This window comes from Fulmarus glacialis, unplaced genomic scaffold, assembly GCF_000690835.1.
Source record: "Fulmarus glacialis isolate BGI_N327 unplaced genomic scaffold, ASM69083v1 scaffold29678, whole genome shotgun sequence".
NCBI lineage: Eukaryota > Metazoa > Chordata > Aves > Procellariiformes > Procellariidae > Fulmarus > Fulmarus glacialis.
The window spans coordinates 1-14,175 of record NW_009226788.1 but is presented as its reverse complement, the minus strand read 5'-3'; the positions used below and the strand labels follow the sequence as shown (position 1 = coordinate 14,175).

Here is a 14,175-nt window from a genome sequence, read left to right as displayed (position 1 = left end):
GAAATGCGTGAAGGGGAAAAGCTTCCACGGGTTTAAACTACTGTTGTGGGAGGGATTCAAAACTGCAGAGCCCCCGGCACTGGCTGCTGTTCGTGTTTATATTCACGTACTCTTATTTTGCCTCAAGGGATCATTTATACTGAAACCCATGAGATTTGGCCTTTACCATGTACAGGCTGAATGACAATTATATATACACAAGAAACCTGCATGCTCAAGAGAGGTCCTGTCCACCACCACTGACGGGCCAGTCAAGCACTGTACACTGCATTAAGGACCAAAAAAAAAAAAGGAATCTTAAAATAAAACGGAAAGTTTAAACAACACCGAGGGGTACGGGGAGGGAGGGAGGGAGTATTTAAAAACAACACATGAACATTCAGAAGTTTTATTTTGAGTACAGACAGACACCTTGAATTCATTGAGGTACCCTGCATTTTTAGCTACAGAACGGAAAAATTATTTTTTCCTCCTTTATCTGTAAACCATGTAAAACAGAGCTGGTTTCTTACTGACCAGCACCTAATATTACAGGGTTCTGACCCATCATAGGGTCTTCAGGCACTAACAGGATAAAGACAAGTACCCCAAATAGAAGCTGCATCTTTAAGAAGTTTGTATTTCATTATGCAGTGTTATTGAAAAGGCATGGTATGTTTTAATATACAAGATGTGTTGACATAACCAAGCCCAGACTTTTGTTCATGTTTTTTGTTGTATGTTTGCACAAACCAAGCTGAGATTAATTTGTTTTCCTCCCTTTGCTCTGTATTTCTTGGCACAATGTTATGGCTAAGATACTGTTGTCTTCTATCTAAATGAAAGCTACTAAAAGTATCTGCTGTAACCAAACACTTAAGCCTTGAAATTCCACTAATTATCTCAAACAACTGTCCTATAATGCACATCAACAGATTTTTGCTTTGGTTCTATCTTTAGTGTGTTTATATCTGCTAAAACATCTCATCTCAGTGTGTACATGTTTTTAAGTCAGGACATGTCACTGAGATTTAGAAATAGCATTTTACTGGCTGCAAATGTGCTCTCTTGTCTGGGGAGCAGAACAGCCATGTACTTTTCAATTCAGATGAAGGATGACACAAGGTCTGGCAGTCTTTCCTCACTATCTTTTAGATATTTCAAAAAACATCTTGTCTTTCAGAAATGGTTTTGGGGTCAAGCTGACACATTTAGCAGAGGGGAGCAGGAAATGTCAGTGATAAACCAATTCTGTATTTGTGCAGAAACTGTTTCTCTGAAACACACCAGGAAACCAGTTGCATGCTACAGTACATTGTGTCATTCAGAGTTCAAGCAGGAACACAAGGGGTATTTTTTTAAATCAAAAGGCAGTCCAGAATATCAAAAACATCACAATGCCCAACTTGCAAGCAAAGAGAAAGTTACCCATGCTTCACACTTCAGCTGCTAAAACCTTGGGCAGGTTTCCTCTCCTGCAGTGGAAAAAAAAGGAGATATTCCCAGAGCTACAGTAACCTAACATGTACAGAAGCACTCAAGTGCCTGTCATGTCCTGGACTACATGTCCTGAAGACACAGCACAGACTCAGTTGCAGGGTTTGGTCTTGATCCCTTATCATCAAGATCTGAGATACCTTCAAGAGAAGCTACTTCACTCCCTCAAATAATGATTTTTAAACCCTCTTTTTTTCAATGACCTCAACACAAGACTTCTTGTTCCAAAGCCTACGGCACTATATTCACCTCAGTTACTCATGGGCAGACTGTCTGGGCTGCAGTGAGATGCGAGCTGCCTGCAGGAGCAGCTCATGCCGTGCAGCCCTGCCATCTGCTAAAGACAAGGCCCAAGAAGCAGTGCCCTCAAACATGCTGCTTGAACAGGGTAGTACCTCCAAACCTGACTCCACTGTGTATTGCCACGTGGCAACACAGACTCAATGACCTCAGCTCCACTACACCTTTGCTACATGCTTTTATAACCTATTGTACATGTTTCTTCTATTGTGCAAGTGTCTGCTCGGTCTGGATTATTCTGTTTCCTCCAGGTAATCTAAGGTTGAATGCAATAACTACCAAGTTTCCTCATGTTCCCACGAAGCCAGTTTCTTCAGTAGAATCTACATTACTCAAATCCTCCTCTCTGCCCTCCACCACACTTTTGCTGCCACAGTGACAACTCAAGGCTTTCCCTAGCCACTATTATTTTTTCACTCAGCATCTCCATCCTCTCTCAAAGCAAGTGTTAATACCAGCCCAGGGAAGCAGCTCCATCTGTGCTGGCATTGCAACAACTAGCAATTTGCACAGAAGTTCCAGTGAAGACAAAGTCCCCAGAGCTCCATTAGCCCCAAACCAAAATGCTTCCAGCTGTGATCGAGATGATCTAACCATGCTCATATTCATGCCAGAGCATTTCAGTGGAACTACCCACTGATGGATGCTGCAGGAAGTAAGCAGCACAGATGAATCATTTGTTAAGTCAATAGTGAACCATTGCCCCAGTTTTATTCCACAGGTGACGAGCTTCTCGTGGTACATCATTTTTAGAGCCATAAAAAGTAAACACCTCAGGGTTACTAAGAGTCCCATGACACACTTGAAACTAGTTAGATGTTTCCATCTGAGCCAAACATTAACCAGGGTTACAATCTACCTAAGTTTTCCTCATGTGGGAAATGTGTTGAGTTTGTATTTTCTTAAAAATCTGCACAAAAGTATTGAGTATACAGTAACATTTAGAATATCCTTTATTCTGTTTGGCAGAGGACCCCTGTTTCTCAATCAAATAAAGCTCAGGAAATCCACAGCAGTGATCTACAGGAACTAAGGGGATATTTGAATCTCTCCAGAGTAAACAGAGAAGAGGTACAAGGCAAGCACCCCAACAATTCAATAAAACTGTGTACTTTAATTGCTTGAAGCTCCTTATAAGTTTGTTGCTAAAGCAGAGGCAGAATACCTAAAGATAATTTCTATATAAGCTGTAGATACGAATGAAGTCAGTATCCACCAGTACCTGAGTTGCATCATCTCCAGAATATGTTTCCTCCTCTGCACTGCTGAAACCAGTTACATGCTCAGGAGTGTCTCTGAGAACATATATCCTTCGCATGACTGCAGCATGCACATTTGTAGATATACATATACACAGAACACAACAAACTCAGCACCAAGAGTAAAAACACCATGGACATGCACAGCTCATTGAGGATCAATTATCCAAGCTCTGAGCCTTATGGCCCAGGAGGGTTTAAAGGGCTTGTGCTGAAGCAGCTTCATTGCAGCTGATGTCCAAATGTTGTAAATAAAAGCACATTCAGGCATGACTCCTGAGTCACACCCTGTAGATCTTCTGTCCCAACAGCTCCCTGTTGAAATCCACACCAGCACTGAGTCACAAAAGCCTGCAGGAACCTTCAGCCCATGTAAATCAATATACCTGGTTCATATCCTATCAGCAGGACAAACATTAGCAGGAAAAACATTTCCACCCTCAACCCACCTCACTACACAAGAGCAAGCAGAGGTGGCTCTCCAGCAGGACAGCTCACCCAGGGCACAGCCACTGCCTTACAGGGACAGAGAGCAAACTCATCAGACAAGCCCTGCTTTGCTCACATGAGCTATGCTATAAGAAAGACTAAGTCTGTTTTTTTCTGAGCATTTCCTCCAGGAGTGCAGTATAAAGTCACACAGGCTCTCTGATTCACACCTTATCAACACAAGCAGTGCCTCCACCCTCAGCCCTGTCTGGGCCACTCAGTTTTCAAACTCAGCCCCAGCAAACACCAAAGTCAGAGAAATACAAGCAAGTCACTGTCCTCCCACAAAGCACAGCCACACTTCCTGCAAGTGCTGGTGACTAAGTACCCCATCACATGAGCTATGTCCTAACAGCAGTCCCAGTGGTTGTTCCCTACTGCTCTGGAGACAGAGAGACACAACTACTGAGCAAGACCAAGGTCATAAGCCCTTTTCCCCATTGCCTGCACAGCTTTTCTTTGAGCCTTCCCTCCAGCACACTGCAGGACCAGAGCTAGCAGCTCATTGAGACACAGCCCCAGCCCTTCCTGCACTCCACCAAGCTGAGGTGCCCACCAGCTAGCCACCTCTGCAGCCAGAGCTAGTACCTGTGTAAGATCTGCAGGGAAGGCATCCCTCCCAAGGTCATCTCCCCCCCTTGCCAGTTCTGCTCAGCCTTATTCACTTGGAGAGATCTGGTACAGCTACTGGCAGCAAGGCAAGAAATGCAAGCTGCTGATGAGACTCTCCTGAAGAGCTCAGCAAAACCCTGCACCACTATCTGCATAACAACTCAGTTGTACCTCCTTGTGCTTCTGGCTTAAATACACTAAAATCAGGTGCACTGAATTCAGGCAACCCCACCCAATTGAGAGAGAGGCCATTTAAAGTCCACCCAGTCAAGGCAGCCTCTTAGAGCCCTCCTTCAGTGATGGTGCTCCTTTAGTTACTCATAACTCAGTGGTTATGAGTTGACTGTACTTCTGCTCAGTGCCAGCAGGCAAAAAGACAAAAGGAGAACCTGACCTTTGTGGGAATGTAAAGCTGATCATTGATCCCAGATGTTGACCCTGGGTATGGGGGGTTTCCCAAAGCAGGGCTATTCACAGCTGTGTTAGCTGCAGCTGATGCCAGGGGAAAAAATCCAAGCTAGAGGGGAACAAAAAGTCCTCACATTACAGAAGTCAGCCTTTAATGCTTTTCTTTTACTCTGGCAGGACAATTTTTGCTGTAAAAGAGAGTCCAGAAACCAAATTACAAGCTTCTATCTGTGTTCCAGTAATAATGTTTCTTTCTTATAGCACGCACTCCTTTGACAGAACAGCTCTCTTTGCACAGAGAAGAAACTTGGGTCTATATTTCACAGGATCCTGCTGGATGTGAAGCTGTGACAGAGCAGGGAATAGTTTGGGCTGAGTGCTGCTTTTCTAACTCAGGACTAGTATAAAGTATCTTTCTGTTTTTCACTAGCTCTTTACAGTCTTGTGTTTGTTCTTGCAAAGGAAAATTTTACAGTTCATGGGAACCAAAATGGAAGCTGTTATTTTTTGAGACAGAGCTGATAACTTCTCCTTTGCTTATACAATATGATGCCATGATGCCTTTCATCTTTATTGTGGTTTCCACACATGAGATCCAGAGAGCGGCTTTCAAAACCGCCCAGCCCTGAGCAGCATCGAAAGAGTCAGACGGGTTCCAGGTCCCAGCTGTGTCTGAGCACCCTGCTGAGCAGGGGAACTCCCTTTTCCCAGCAAGGGGCCAAGAGGAAGCGCTGGGTTCCCAATTCTGCCTCTTTCTCAAGCGTCTGCAGGCTGATGGCCCCGCGAGTGTTGCGGGCTCCCCTGGAGAGGGCAGCCGAGCATTGCTGAACTCGGGCGCACGGCTGAGCTCTAGCAGCTGCTGCGGAACTCCTGAGCCACAAATAATGGCAGAGGGGAAATATGTGAAGCAAAGATTTGGAGAGCAGGAGATGCAACTGCTATTCAAAACCATCACGAATCCACCGAATGGGGGAACTGGGATCCAAGCAGGAGGGAAGGTTGAGTTCCCCCTTGGGAGAAGACGTGTTGATGGTGCTGGGATGGGGCTATGGGAGGAGGTTGCGGCTGCTCTGTAGGATGTCAGAGCAGGACCTGCTGTGGGGCAGGGCCCACTCAGGAGCTAAGGAGCACAGTATTTCCTTTGCAGCCAGCGCAGCGTGTGGTCCCCACTACAGGTTGTATGGTCTTACCCAACCATAATGTGGCCAGTTCCTTTGGGATTTTGGGCAAACTTGCATCTACCGACTGACATGGAGCCTTGAGTAACAGGCGATATTCTCCCCGGTGCTCTGGTGTCACCTGCCAGATGTCCCTGCTTTCCAGCAGCAACAGCACAACCTGCAAATAACCAACTACAGGCTGCTGCTGCCCAGCTGAGGGGGAGAAGTGGTTAGCTGCGAGGAAGGATAGCTGAGAGCAGGTAGAGCAGAGACCTCAGCCTCTGCAGCCCTGGGTCCATCATGACTGCAGGGGTATGATTGTGTAACTTAAGATCTTAAGCCATTTCCTTTCCCTTCCACTTGCAAAAAGAAAATCACTTTACTCTTCTGGCATTAGCAGAGCACGTTTGTGTACAGAGAAGTGGCTTGCCCACTTTCAGGGGCACAGAGAGGTGGGGTTCTTGCTGTTAATGGGGCTGGCAAGCACACAGCAGATTTCTGAGCTTGCCCTTAGACCTGCACACAGCTAGGTATATCCAGATTTTTCCATGTCTGCCTCCTAGCTCTTTTCCTTCCCCTCCACTTCCCCAGAGAAATCAGGAAAAGACCCTAAATGTCTCTTGCCTCAAACACTTCAGGTACATGGAGGAATCGGAGGGACTGAGCAAATTATTTCAGTGAGTCGGAGGGTTAGGGTGGTTGTGAGATGCGGCACTAGCAGCCAGAAGCAGAACACAAGACCCAGAGGGAAAGTGGGGAAGGAAAGAAAACCTGACACACGTCCACCAAAAGAATGTGAAATGGAGCAAGAAACCAGAGGAAGGATTTGCACTGATGGATTTCCAGCCCAGGGGAATAAAACAGAATGGTACAAGAAACCCAGATGAAACCAGAAGTGATGTGAAAGGAGAGGGAAGCAGGCGCCGTCCGCAGCTGCACAAACTGCCCTGAGAGCTGGAGGGATGGGAAGCCCCCAAGCATCCCCAGACCGCGACGCGAGCGAGAGGAGGTGAGTGGTTTGCGTTTGCTAACCTGTGGGGAGATCCTGCAGCCAAGGATCCTTTTTCTCGAGGTAAAACACATCGTACCTTTGAGCCCACGGTGCTGACACGCACGCACGCACGCAGACTAGAGAGACTCTGCCGCGCAGGGTTTGTCATGGGGAGATTCCCGGTGTTATTCAGGATAAACTGCAATGCAATGTGTAACAAAGGGTGGGAAAATTGTTTTTTAGGATGAATGCTTTCTTAACGAGAACACGAAAGGTAAGTGTTTAAATAGCAGACTGTGGACTAACTCTTTACAGCTGGTTTTAGGGAATATTAACGTTGGATATGGCAGAGGTATTTCCAAATGCCTCGCAAGCATGGGTAGGATACTGAGCTCTCAGGCTGAGCTTTCCGCACAAATTAGTGTTTATTATGACTCCGCATATGGTAGTTTTGGTGGAGTGAGAGAAGCTCTGTTTTGCCGTGCTTTGTAACCAAACTGGCATTTGCAGTGCTGCTCTGCACCCACACACCCATGTGCTTCAAATGCTGTCACCCGAGCAGTCACACGTGGACAGAACTGGACTCTGAAAAGAAATAAAGCATATAACCTTCAGCGTGGCATTTGTGCCAGACAATTCTTATATCAGGGAGGTAACTCCGCTCAGCATTATTTAGTATGGTCGGAGGGACAAACCGGGATGAACAGCTATTTCAAAAATAATGGCAAAACTTCTGCAACTAAAACAAGAAATCGTATACAAACTAAAATATTTGTAAAGCAAAAGATATTTTGCTTTTTCAGCATGTGAAATGTCCAAGCATTAATGACAATTTTTGCATAAATCACTTCATGTGTTCATATTAGGTAATCACCTAAGACATTTTATTTTATTGTAAAGATCAAATCTCTCAGAAATTGTGGTTTTGAAATATTCAAGGCCAGCAGTTTCAAAGTGCTGCAGGCACATTGCACTGGCTGATTGCAGCAAGAAAATTTCATTTTACATTATCTAAGCAACTGGTATGTTAACTTATTAATCACAAGGATTCTGAGATGTCTCTGTAAATGAAGAAACCATCCCAAGTGATATCTGAAACCGTGCTGCTGCATGCAATGCAGTGTAAGTCTGACAGCTTAAATCAATTGCAGCAATGCACTGAAACGGAAAAGGACTTTTTCACTTGTAAATTTAATTTCCACCAAAGCCAGCGGAGTTATTAGGCTGGAGTGAGTGGGCTCGCAAGCAGATCTAACGGGGGGAAGGTTTCTTTGCTGCTTCTCGGCAGACTTTGCAGTCAATGAGGCTGTATCAGAAATATATTGCATTCACAAATGTCTTATCTGCATTTTGTTCCTAATAGCTGGGCTTCTTGCTCATTCAGTGCGTTGCTTCCATTTGATGCTTCCTGGGGCTCTGCTATTGTTATTGGCACTGTCTGGGGGTTTCTCCATTGCAAGAGAAGGGGTTTCCATCACTTTATTTTGGCAGAATATCCCCCACCCTGGGAGATCCTGCTGGCAGGAGACACTTTGCTGTGCTGGGAGAAGAACTAATCCTGTGCAGAAGCCCAGGAAATCTCCACTTGGCTCCTGCGGCTTCCAGGGACCCAGTCCCTCTGTGCCGCAGCCTCCTGGCTCTAAAGGAGGGCGAGAAGCCTCTTCACTCTTTCTTGCTGAGCTGAAACGTCAGCCCGGCGGGCAGGGACTCTGGGCTTGTTGGGCTGGTTGTGGTGCGGATGCACAGCCGTGCCCGGGGCTGTAACTCCCAGGGAGGTGGAGATGCTGCCCCTCGGAAGGGGATTTCCACCCTGGAAGTGGGACTTGCCCCATGGAGGATGCTGCAGATCATCTCTCCCCCAGGATCCAGATAGGGGCTGAAGCATGCAGGAGGCAGTGGGCATGAACAAACAAATGGTTGAATCCGGAAGCCCATCTGACAAGAGAAAAATGTCCCCTGGGCAGGAAAAAGCAGACTTATGGCCAAAAAAAAAAAGGGACAGGCAGTGCAAGGAGAGGGGCTCTTGGCACTGCCCATGTTTTTGTGCTCTGGAGCCTCTGCAGAAGAGATCTTGTGCTGGAGCAAAGCCCCGTGCTTTCCCTCACAGACATGGGAGCTGGAAGGAGGATTTGGGGGAGCTCAACCAAAACTGCAAAGAGATTCATCCTTGTCATTGTCACAGACACAACAGATGTGGGAAGAGAAGGTCTGGGCTGGCTGGCTGATTGCTACAGAGCCCAGCACAGTATTTTGAACCTGAGGGCTTATTTGAATTACGTCAGCTTAATGGAGAGAGCTGGACCAGAACAGTCAATGCAGGAGTTATTTTGCCATTATAACCAAATTCTCACCCCAAGCAATGTAACATGAGAGAGAGGATTTTGCTGGCCTTCAGTCTCTTGCCTAGTCTTCAGTACAGTTTCCAAGCTCCTAAGTATGTTCGTTGGACATTGCACAACTGCAGATACTGAGAATTTAAGATGGTCCTGGGAATGCTGGCTGCAATTAGTAGATGCCAAGGTGATGCTGGAGTCTGCTTAATTAAGAGATGTCTTGGTTTGGATGCTGGAGTTTTGGCTGAGGAGTTTTGGATACTCGGGGAGGTATTTGCTGCTCCAATGGCTCCTGGTGAGCCCTGAGATATGTCAAAGTCCATCTGTCCACCAAATCCGTCTCTCTCTGGAGGGAGAAATGTCAGGTTTAATAACAGCAGTTAGTAATTACTGCTGCCCTTGTAGCGTTTCTGTGAAGAGCTGCAGGAAACAAGAGTGCTGTGATTACAGTGCAACATCTCCGGTGCTGCGTGATTGCCCCATGCCAGAGCCTGATGTAAGAGGAGAGAGGCTTGCTGCAATGCTGAGCCACATTTCAGCCCAAAGTCCAGGACTCCTCCAGTCTGATATGCCAAGAAATGCAAATCAGGGTTGAACTGCTCTGGCTGTAATGTGCACGGAACACCCTGCAACTGCCGATGTTCAAGCCCTGACAGGCAGGCAGGAGCAAAGTGCTGGCGCTCAGGCTCTTCTCCAAGAGCTCCTGGGCAGCATCTCCAGTGCTCTGGGGTATTTTGCAACTACTGCAAAACACAGAAACAGTGATGGGTGCCAGGGGATGGGGGAATCAGCAGGGAAGGAAGTAACGAAGACAGGTATAAAGTAAGTGTCACTGCTAAGATGTTGGCAGTTAGAGGTTTCTAGCATGTTGGTCACTGCTGGCTATTGTCGCCTCTAAAGACAGCTGTTGCCTTGGCTGAATTTCAAAAAACAGACAGAGAACCTGCAAATGGTCGGCCACGGTTGCCTGGAGCCCAGCAGCCCAGCAGCCCGGCCCCTGCACCACCTGGGCGCTTTCTCCGCTCCCCGGTAGCAGTAGCTGTCACACGTCCCGACTGCTGTGGCTCACGCATTTTGCACATTTCCTCTTTCGAAAGAGAGCTGAGGGGAGGGAGAGACAGTGCCTTGTTTGTTCTGGGGGAAAGGGAATGCTGTCAGCTCAGTGCTTTCCTCCTGCAGCAGGAACTCATGGTCCCATTGCCTGGATGTGGGATCCTGGATACTCAAAGCCAGGTAGATGTTTTCGGGAAGGGGGGTCCTATCCCATGGGCTTTTGCAGCAGGGCGGTACGACCTGCCGGTGCATGGCACTCGGGGCACAGCATCTCTCTGCTAATAAGGCAGCTTTAGTGTATCCGATAACCGCCTCTTCATCTGCTCTCTATAACCCGGTCCAGGATGACCTTGTTGCCCCTGTTACATGAGGCAACACAGGGCAGCTGAGCCCTCAATGAAAGTGCATTTGGTTTAAAGCACAAGTATAATCAAAAGCAAGAATGGGAGAAAAATAACGAAGGACGAGCTCATCAGTGTAATAAAAATGAAGGGATTTACCCGCCGGCAGCACTTCCCCTGCCAGCACCCCTGCAGTGCACCGAGCAGCTCAACATCTGCCTAGGGGAAAATAAGGCATTTGCCTCTATCACATCTCTGCTGAAGCTAAAAATATTGATAAAATTAACATAATCCTTGGCATGGACAGGGGTTCTTAGGTTCAGGTGGTCTAACTCCTGCATATTCCCATTTTTATGTCCAACCTGCACACTAATACTGATGTTAAACATAACTTTTAATCACTCACACATGGGACAGACTGACTCATGACGCAGGGATTATGGGAGGAGAAACACAACTTTAATGAGGCTGAGCTTTATAAAACTGCAATGGGCAAGCTTAAATATAAAACCCGTCTTGTCATTTTATGTGTTTAAACAGCTTTGGTGAAGAGTAAATTCTTCAAAGTGCACTTTGCGTTCCCAGATGAGCTGCACCGAGTCCCTGGCAGTGCAATATCCCTTGTCCTTCTCCACCCCAGCCATCTCCCGGGGCAGCTTCACTCGGACAGGCTGTTCTCCAGGGTCTGTGTCCAGCCACGGCACAGTGTCACCATGAGCAGTCCCTTCCACCGTTGCTGGCCTGAGCAGTGAATCCTGAAGGATTGGTAAGAGCTGGCCCATGATTTGTACAATTCTCAGCGTTGCTGCTTCCCTCTTGTGGTGAGGAAACAGCGCGAGAAACGGACGTGGTACGGACTATGGACGTGGTACGGACGTGGTACCCATGAGCTGTGATAGACGCGTCTCAGCCAAATCACCGGTGGGACAAAGCCTGGATCTCTGCTGAGAAAGGGTGGAAGTTGTCTCCAGATTTGGGCTGTGGACCTGAAAGTAGGTCTCCTTGGGCTATTTTCCTTTTGTTTGCCTCCCTCTAAAGGGAGGGATTTGTCTGAGTGGGTTGAATTTAGTGCTCATTGTGCTCCTGTAAGTCCTCTTCACCTCGGTCTTTTTCAGAGCATCTGAAGAAGTGCAGAAGGAAGCAGAAAGGCTCTCTGCAAGCTCCTAGCTCCAGTTAATTACAATGGATATTTGTAAGATACATGAAAATGCCTCCAAATGCAGTGTGAACACTATGGAGTGCTTCATGGTCCTCAGCACGCAAGCACAGAAGATAAGCATTGCCACGCTGTGCGGCCTCTTTGGGACACTGTGTATTTTCGAGAACTCTTTGGTGCTGTACTTGATCTTCTCCTCCCCCGGGACCAGGAGAAAGCCTTCCTACCTCTTTATCAGCAGCCTGGCCTTGGCTGACATCCTGGCCAGCATCATCTTCGTCTGCAGTTTTGTTAACTTCCATGTCTTTAATGAAACTGATTTCTCTAAAGAAATGTTCCTGCTGCAGCTGGGAGGGGTGAACACATCCTTCTCTGCCTCCCTGAGCAGCTTGCTGCTGACAGCCCTGGACCGTTACATCTCCATCAGCCGGCCTTCTGAATACAAGCTCCTCATGACAAGGAAGAGAACGTGGATAGCCCTGGGGGTGCTCTGGGTGACATGTGCGACCATTGCTTCCCTGCCTCTCCTGGGCTGGAACTGCTGCACACTTGATTCGACCTGCTCCGAGCTGTTCCCGTTTGTGGACGAGAACTATCTGTCAAGCTGGATCTGCTTCATCATGGTCCTGCTGGGGTGTATCATCTACGCCTATGCGCACGTGCTGTGGAGGGCTCACCAGCACGTGGCCTACATGGAAAAGCACCAAGTGGGAAAGCAAAACACCAGGATGAGGATGGATGTCATGCTGGCCAAGACCCTCATCATGGTGCTGACTGTCCTCATGATGTGCTGGTCTCCGGTCCTCATTCTCATGATCTACAGCATCTTTGCCAGGCTGAGCAATCACCTGCGCAAGGCGTTTGCCTTCTGTAGCACCCTATGCCTGCTCAATTCCATGGTGAACCCCATTATTTATGCCCTGCGGAGCAAGGAGCTATATTCCTCCCTGAGGATGGTCTTTTCTCGGTTCAGGAGGCAGCTGAAGGCCTCTGAGGAAAGCCCAGAGGCAGAGAGCACCCACAAGTCCTCCATGATAGAGACTGTCTGCGAGGACATGCATGTAACGTAGGGAGGCAGCCATGGAAAGTCCGCGCTTGGGTTGGCAGAAACAGTCTGGATCACTTTTCTTTTTCTTTTCTCTTCTTATGGAGGTCCTGGGAGATCAGGATCCTGAGGGATCAGATGCCTGTCATGGAGCCATCTCCCGCTGATGTTATTCTTAGACGCTGGGACATAAAGTGCACAGACTTACACAGGCAGCTGGTCCCCAAGCTTCAGAGATACTGCTGCCACGTCAATGTGCCAGCCGTGAGGCAGCGGATAATGCCATGCCCCAGAACAGCAGATCCTAATATTTTATGACAACGCTTCCTGCCTGGCCTCCCGCCTGTCCATCAGTAACCTCGTAACCCGTTTTTCTTACATTCAGTGGTGTCTTCCTTACACTTCATAAAATATAGCTAACCTCAAGTAAAACACTCCGCAGACCTTCAGGTTCTCTAGAAATCCCCAGGTATCACATAACTTTCTAAACCCCTTAATGGGGCACGGGCAGAGTTGTACAAGCACCATCAGCAAAGTGCTAATAGCACATCGCTACGTAGCAAAGGTACGTCTATTTATACCAGACTTGAACGCCATCCCGGGGTGTTATGTATTAGCAGCATGGTGACAAAAGGTCTTCATGTCCTGGCAAAGGTGGCAGAGAACAATACCACGTCATGACGAGCTCCCGCCGACGGTGAATGCCTCGCTGCATCACACGGGAGCAGGACCAGCAGCAGCAGGAGGTACCTCGGCCCTTGCTGGGAAAGGTGCAGATGGTTTCTCTGGGCTCGTTTGCAGACGGTCCTGGCTAATCATGTCTCACAGCATTTAGGATCGTGTTGATTTTAGCCTCTGATTCTTTATGGAAAACTGAAATGCTCTCACTGTGGCTTATGGACTCTGCCATAGTTGGGGATTTTGGGATGGAAGGACTCCGTAGGCAGCACGTTTCTGTAAGCAAATTTAAGGAAGGCTAACCTGTGCCACGCAAGCATTTGTTGGATGTTATGTGATTAAACATTAAAGCCATTTTTCAGCCTTTTCTTCCATTAATCTCTGGGGCACAGACCCCTCCAGGTGACAAGTTTAAGCCCAAGCTGGGGCAGATACTCTGAGCATGAGGAACACAATAAATTTTTTTGCAAATTACACAAAAGCAGCACCGTCAGCTGCAAAACCTGGAAGGAGAGCAAAGTGGGACGGGGCCCTTTGCCAGTGCTCCAGGGAGCAGCAGGGCTCCTGCCAGCTCCCGAAATGCCTCCAACAGGGGTGAGCCTGACCCGGGGCACAGCCACGAGGCCCTTGGACTCTGCCCTGTTTCCCCAGAGGATGCACCCAGCCCTCACCTGCGGGTTTTGGAGCCAGGCCCTGGGCCTGCTCTGCCTGCACAGGAGGGCCAGGGGGAGAGGGGTCTCATGAAGGCTGAGCTGCCACGGGGCCAACCCCGTGGGCTCTCCCCTGGCTCCTCATGGGATGGACACAGAGGCTCAAACCGCAGGAAGAGTCACACAGGCGGCTCTAGTGGGGCAGAACCGGGCTGCGAGGGAGG

The 14,175-nt window shown here is 48.0% G+C and overlaps 1 protein-coding gene across 1 annotated transcript; it reads left to right on the top strand.

Moving 5' to 3' along the window:
- Positions 1 to 11,604: 11,604 nt before the first annotated feature.
- On the top strand, positions 11,605 to 12,648 carry CNR2 (cannabinoid receptor 2 (macrophage)). Its single transcript, XM_009582935.1, has one exon. The coding sequence runs from the start codon at positions 11,605 to 11,607 to the stop codon at positions 12,646 to 12,648; it is 1,044 nt and encodes a 347-aa protein (XP_009581230.1).
- The last annotated feature ends 1,527 nt before the right edge of the window (positions 12,649 to 14,175 follow it).

Excerpts from the sequence above, each read along its gene's own strand:
- CNR2 (XM_009582935.1), top strand. The coding sequence starts at position 11,605 with ATGGATATTTGTAAGATACATGAAAATGCCTCCAAATGCAGTGTGAAC.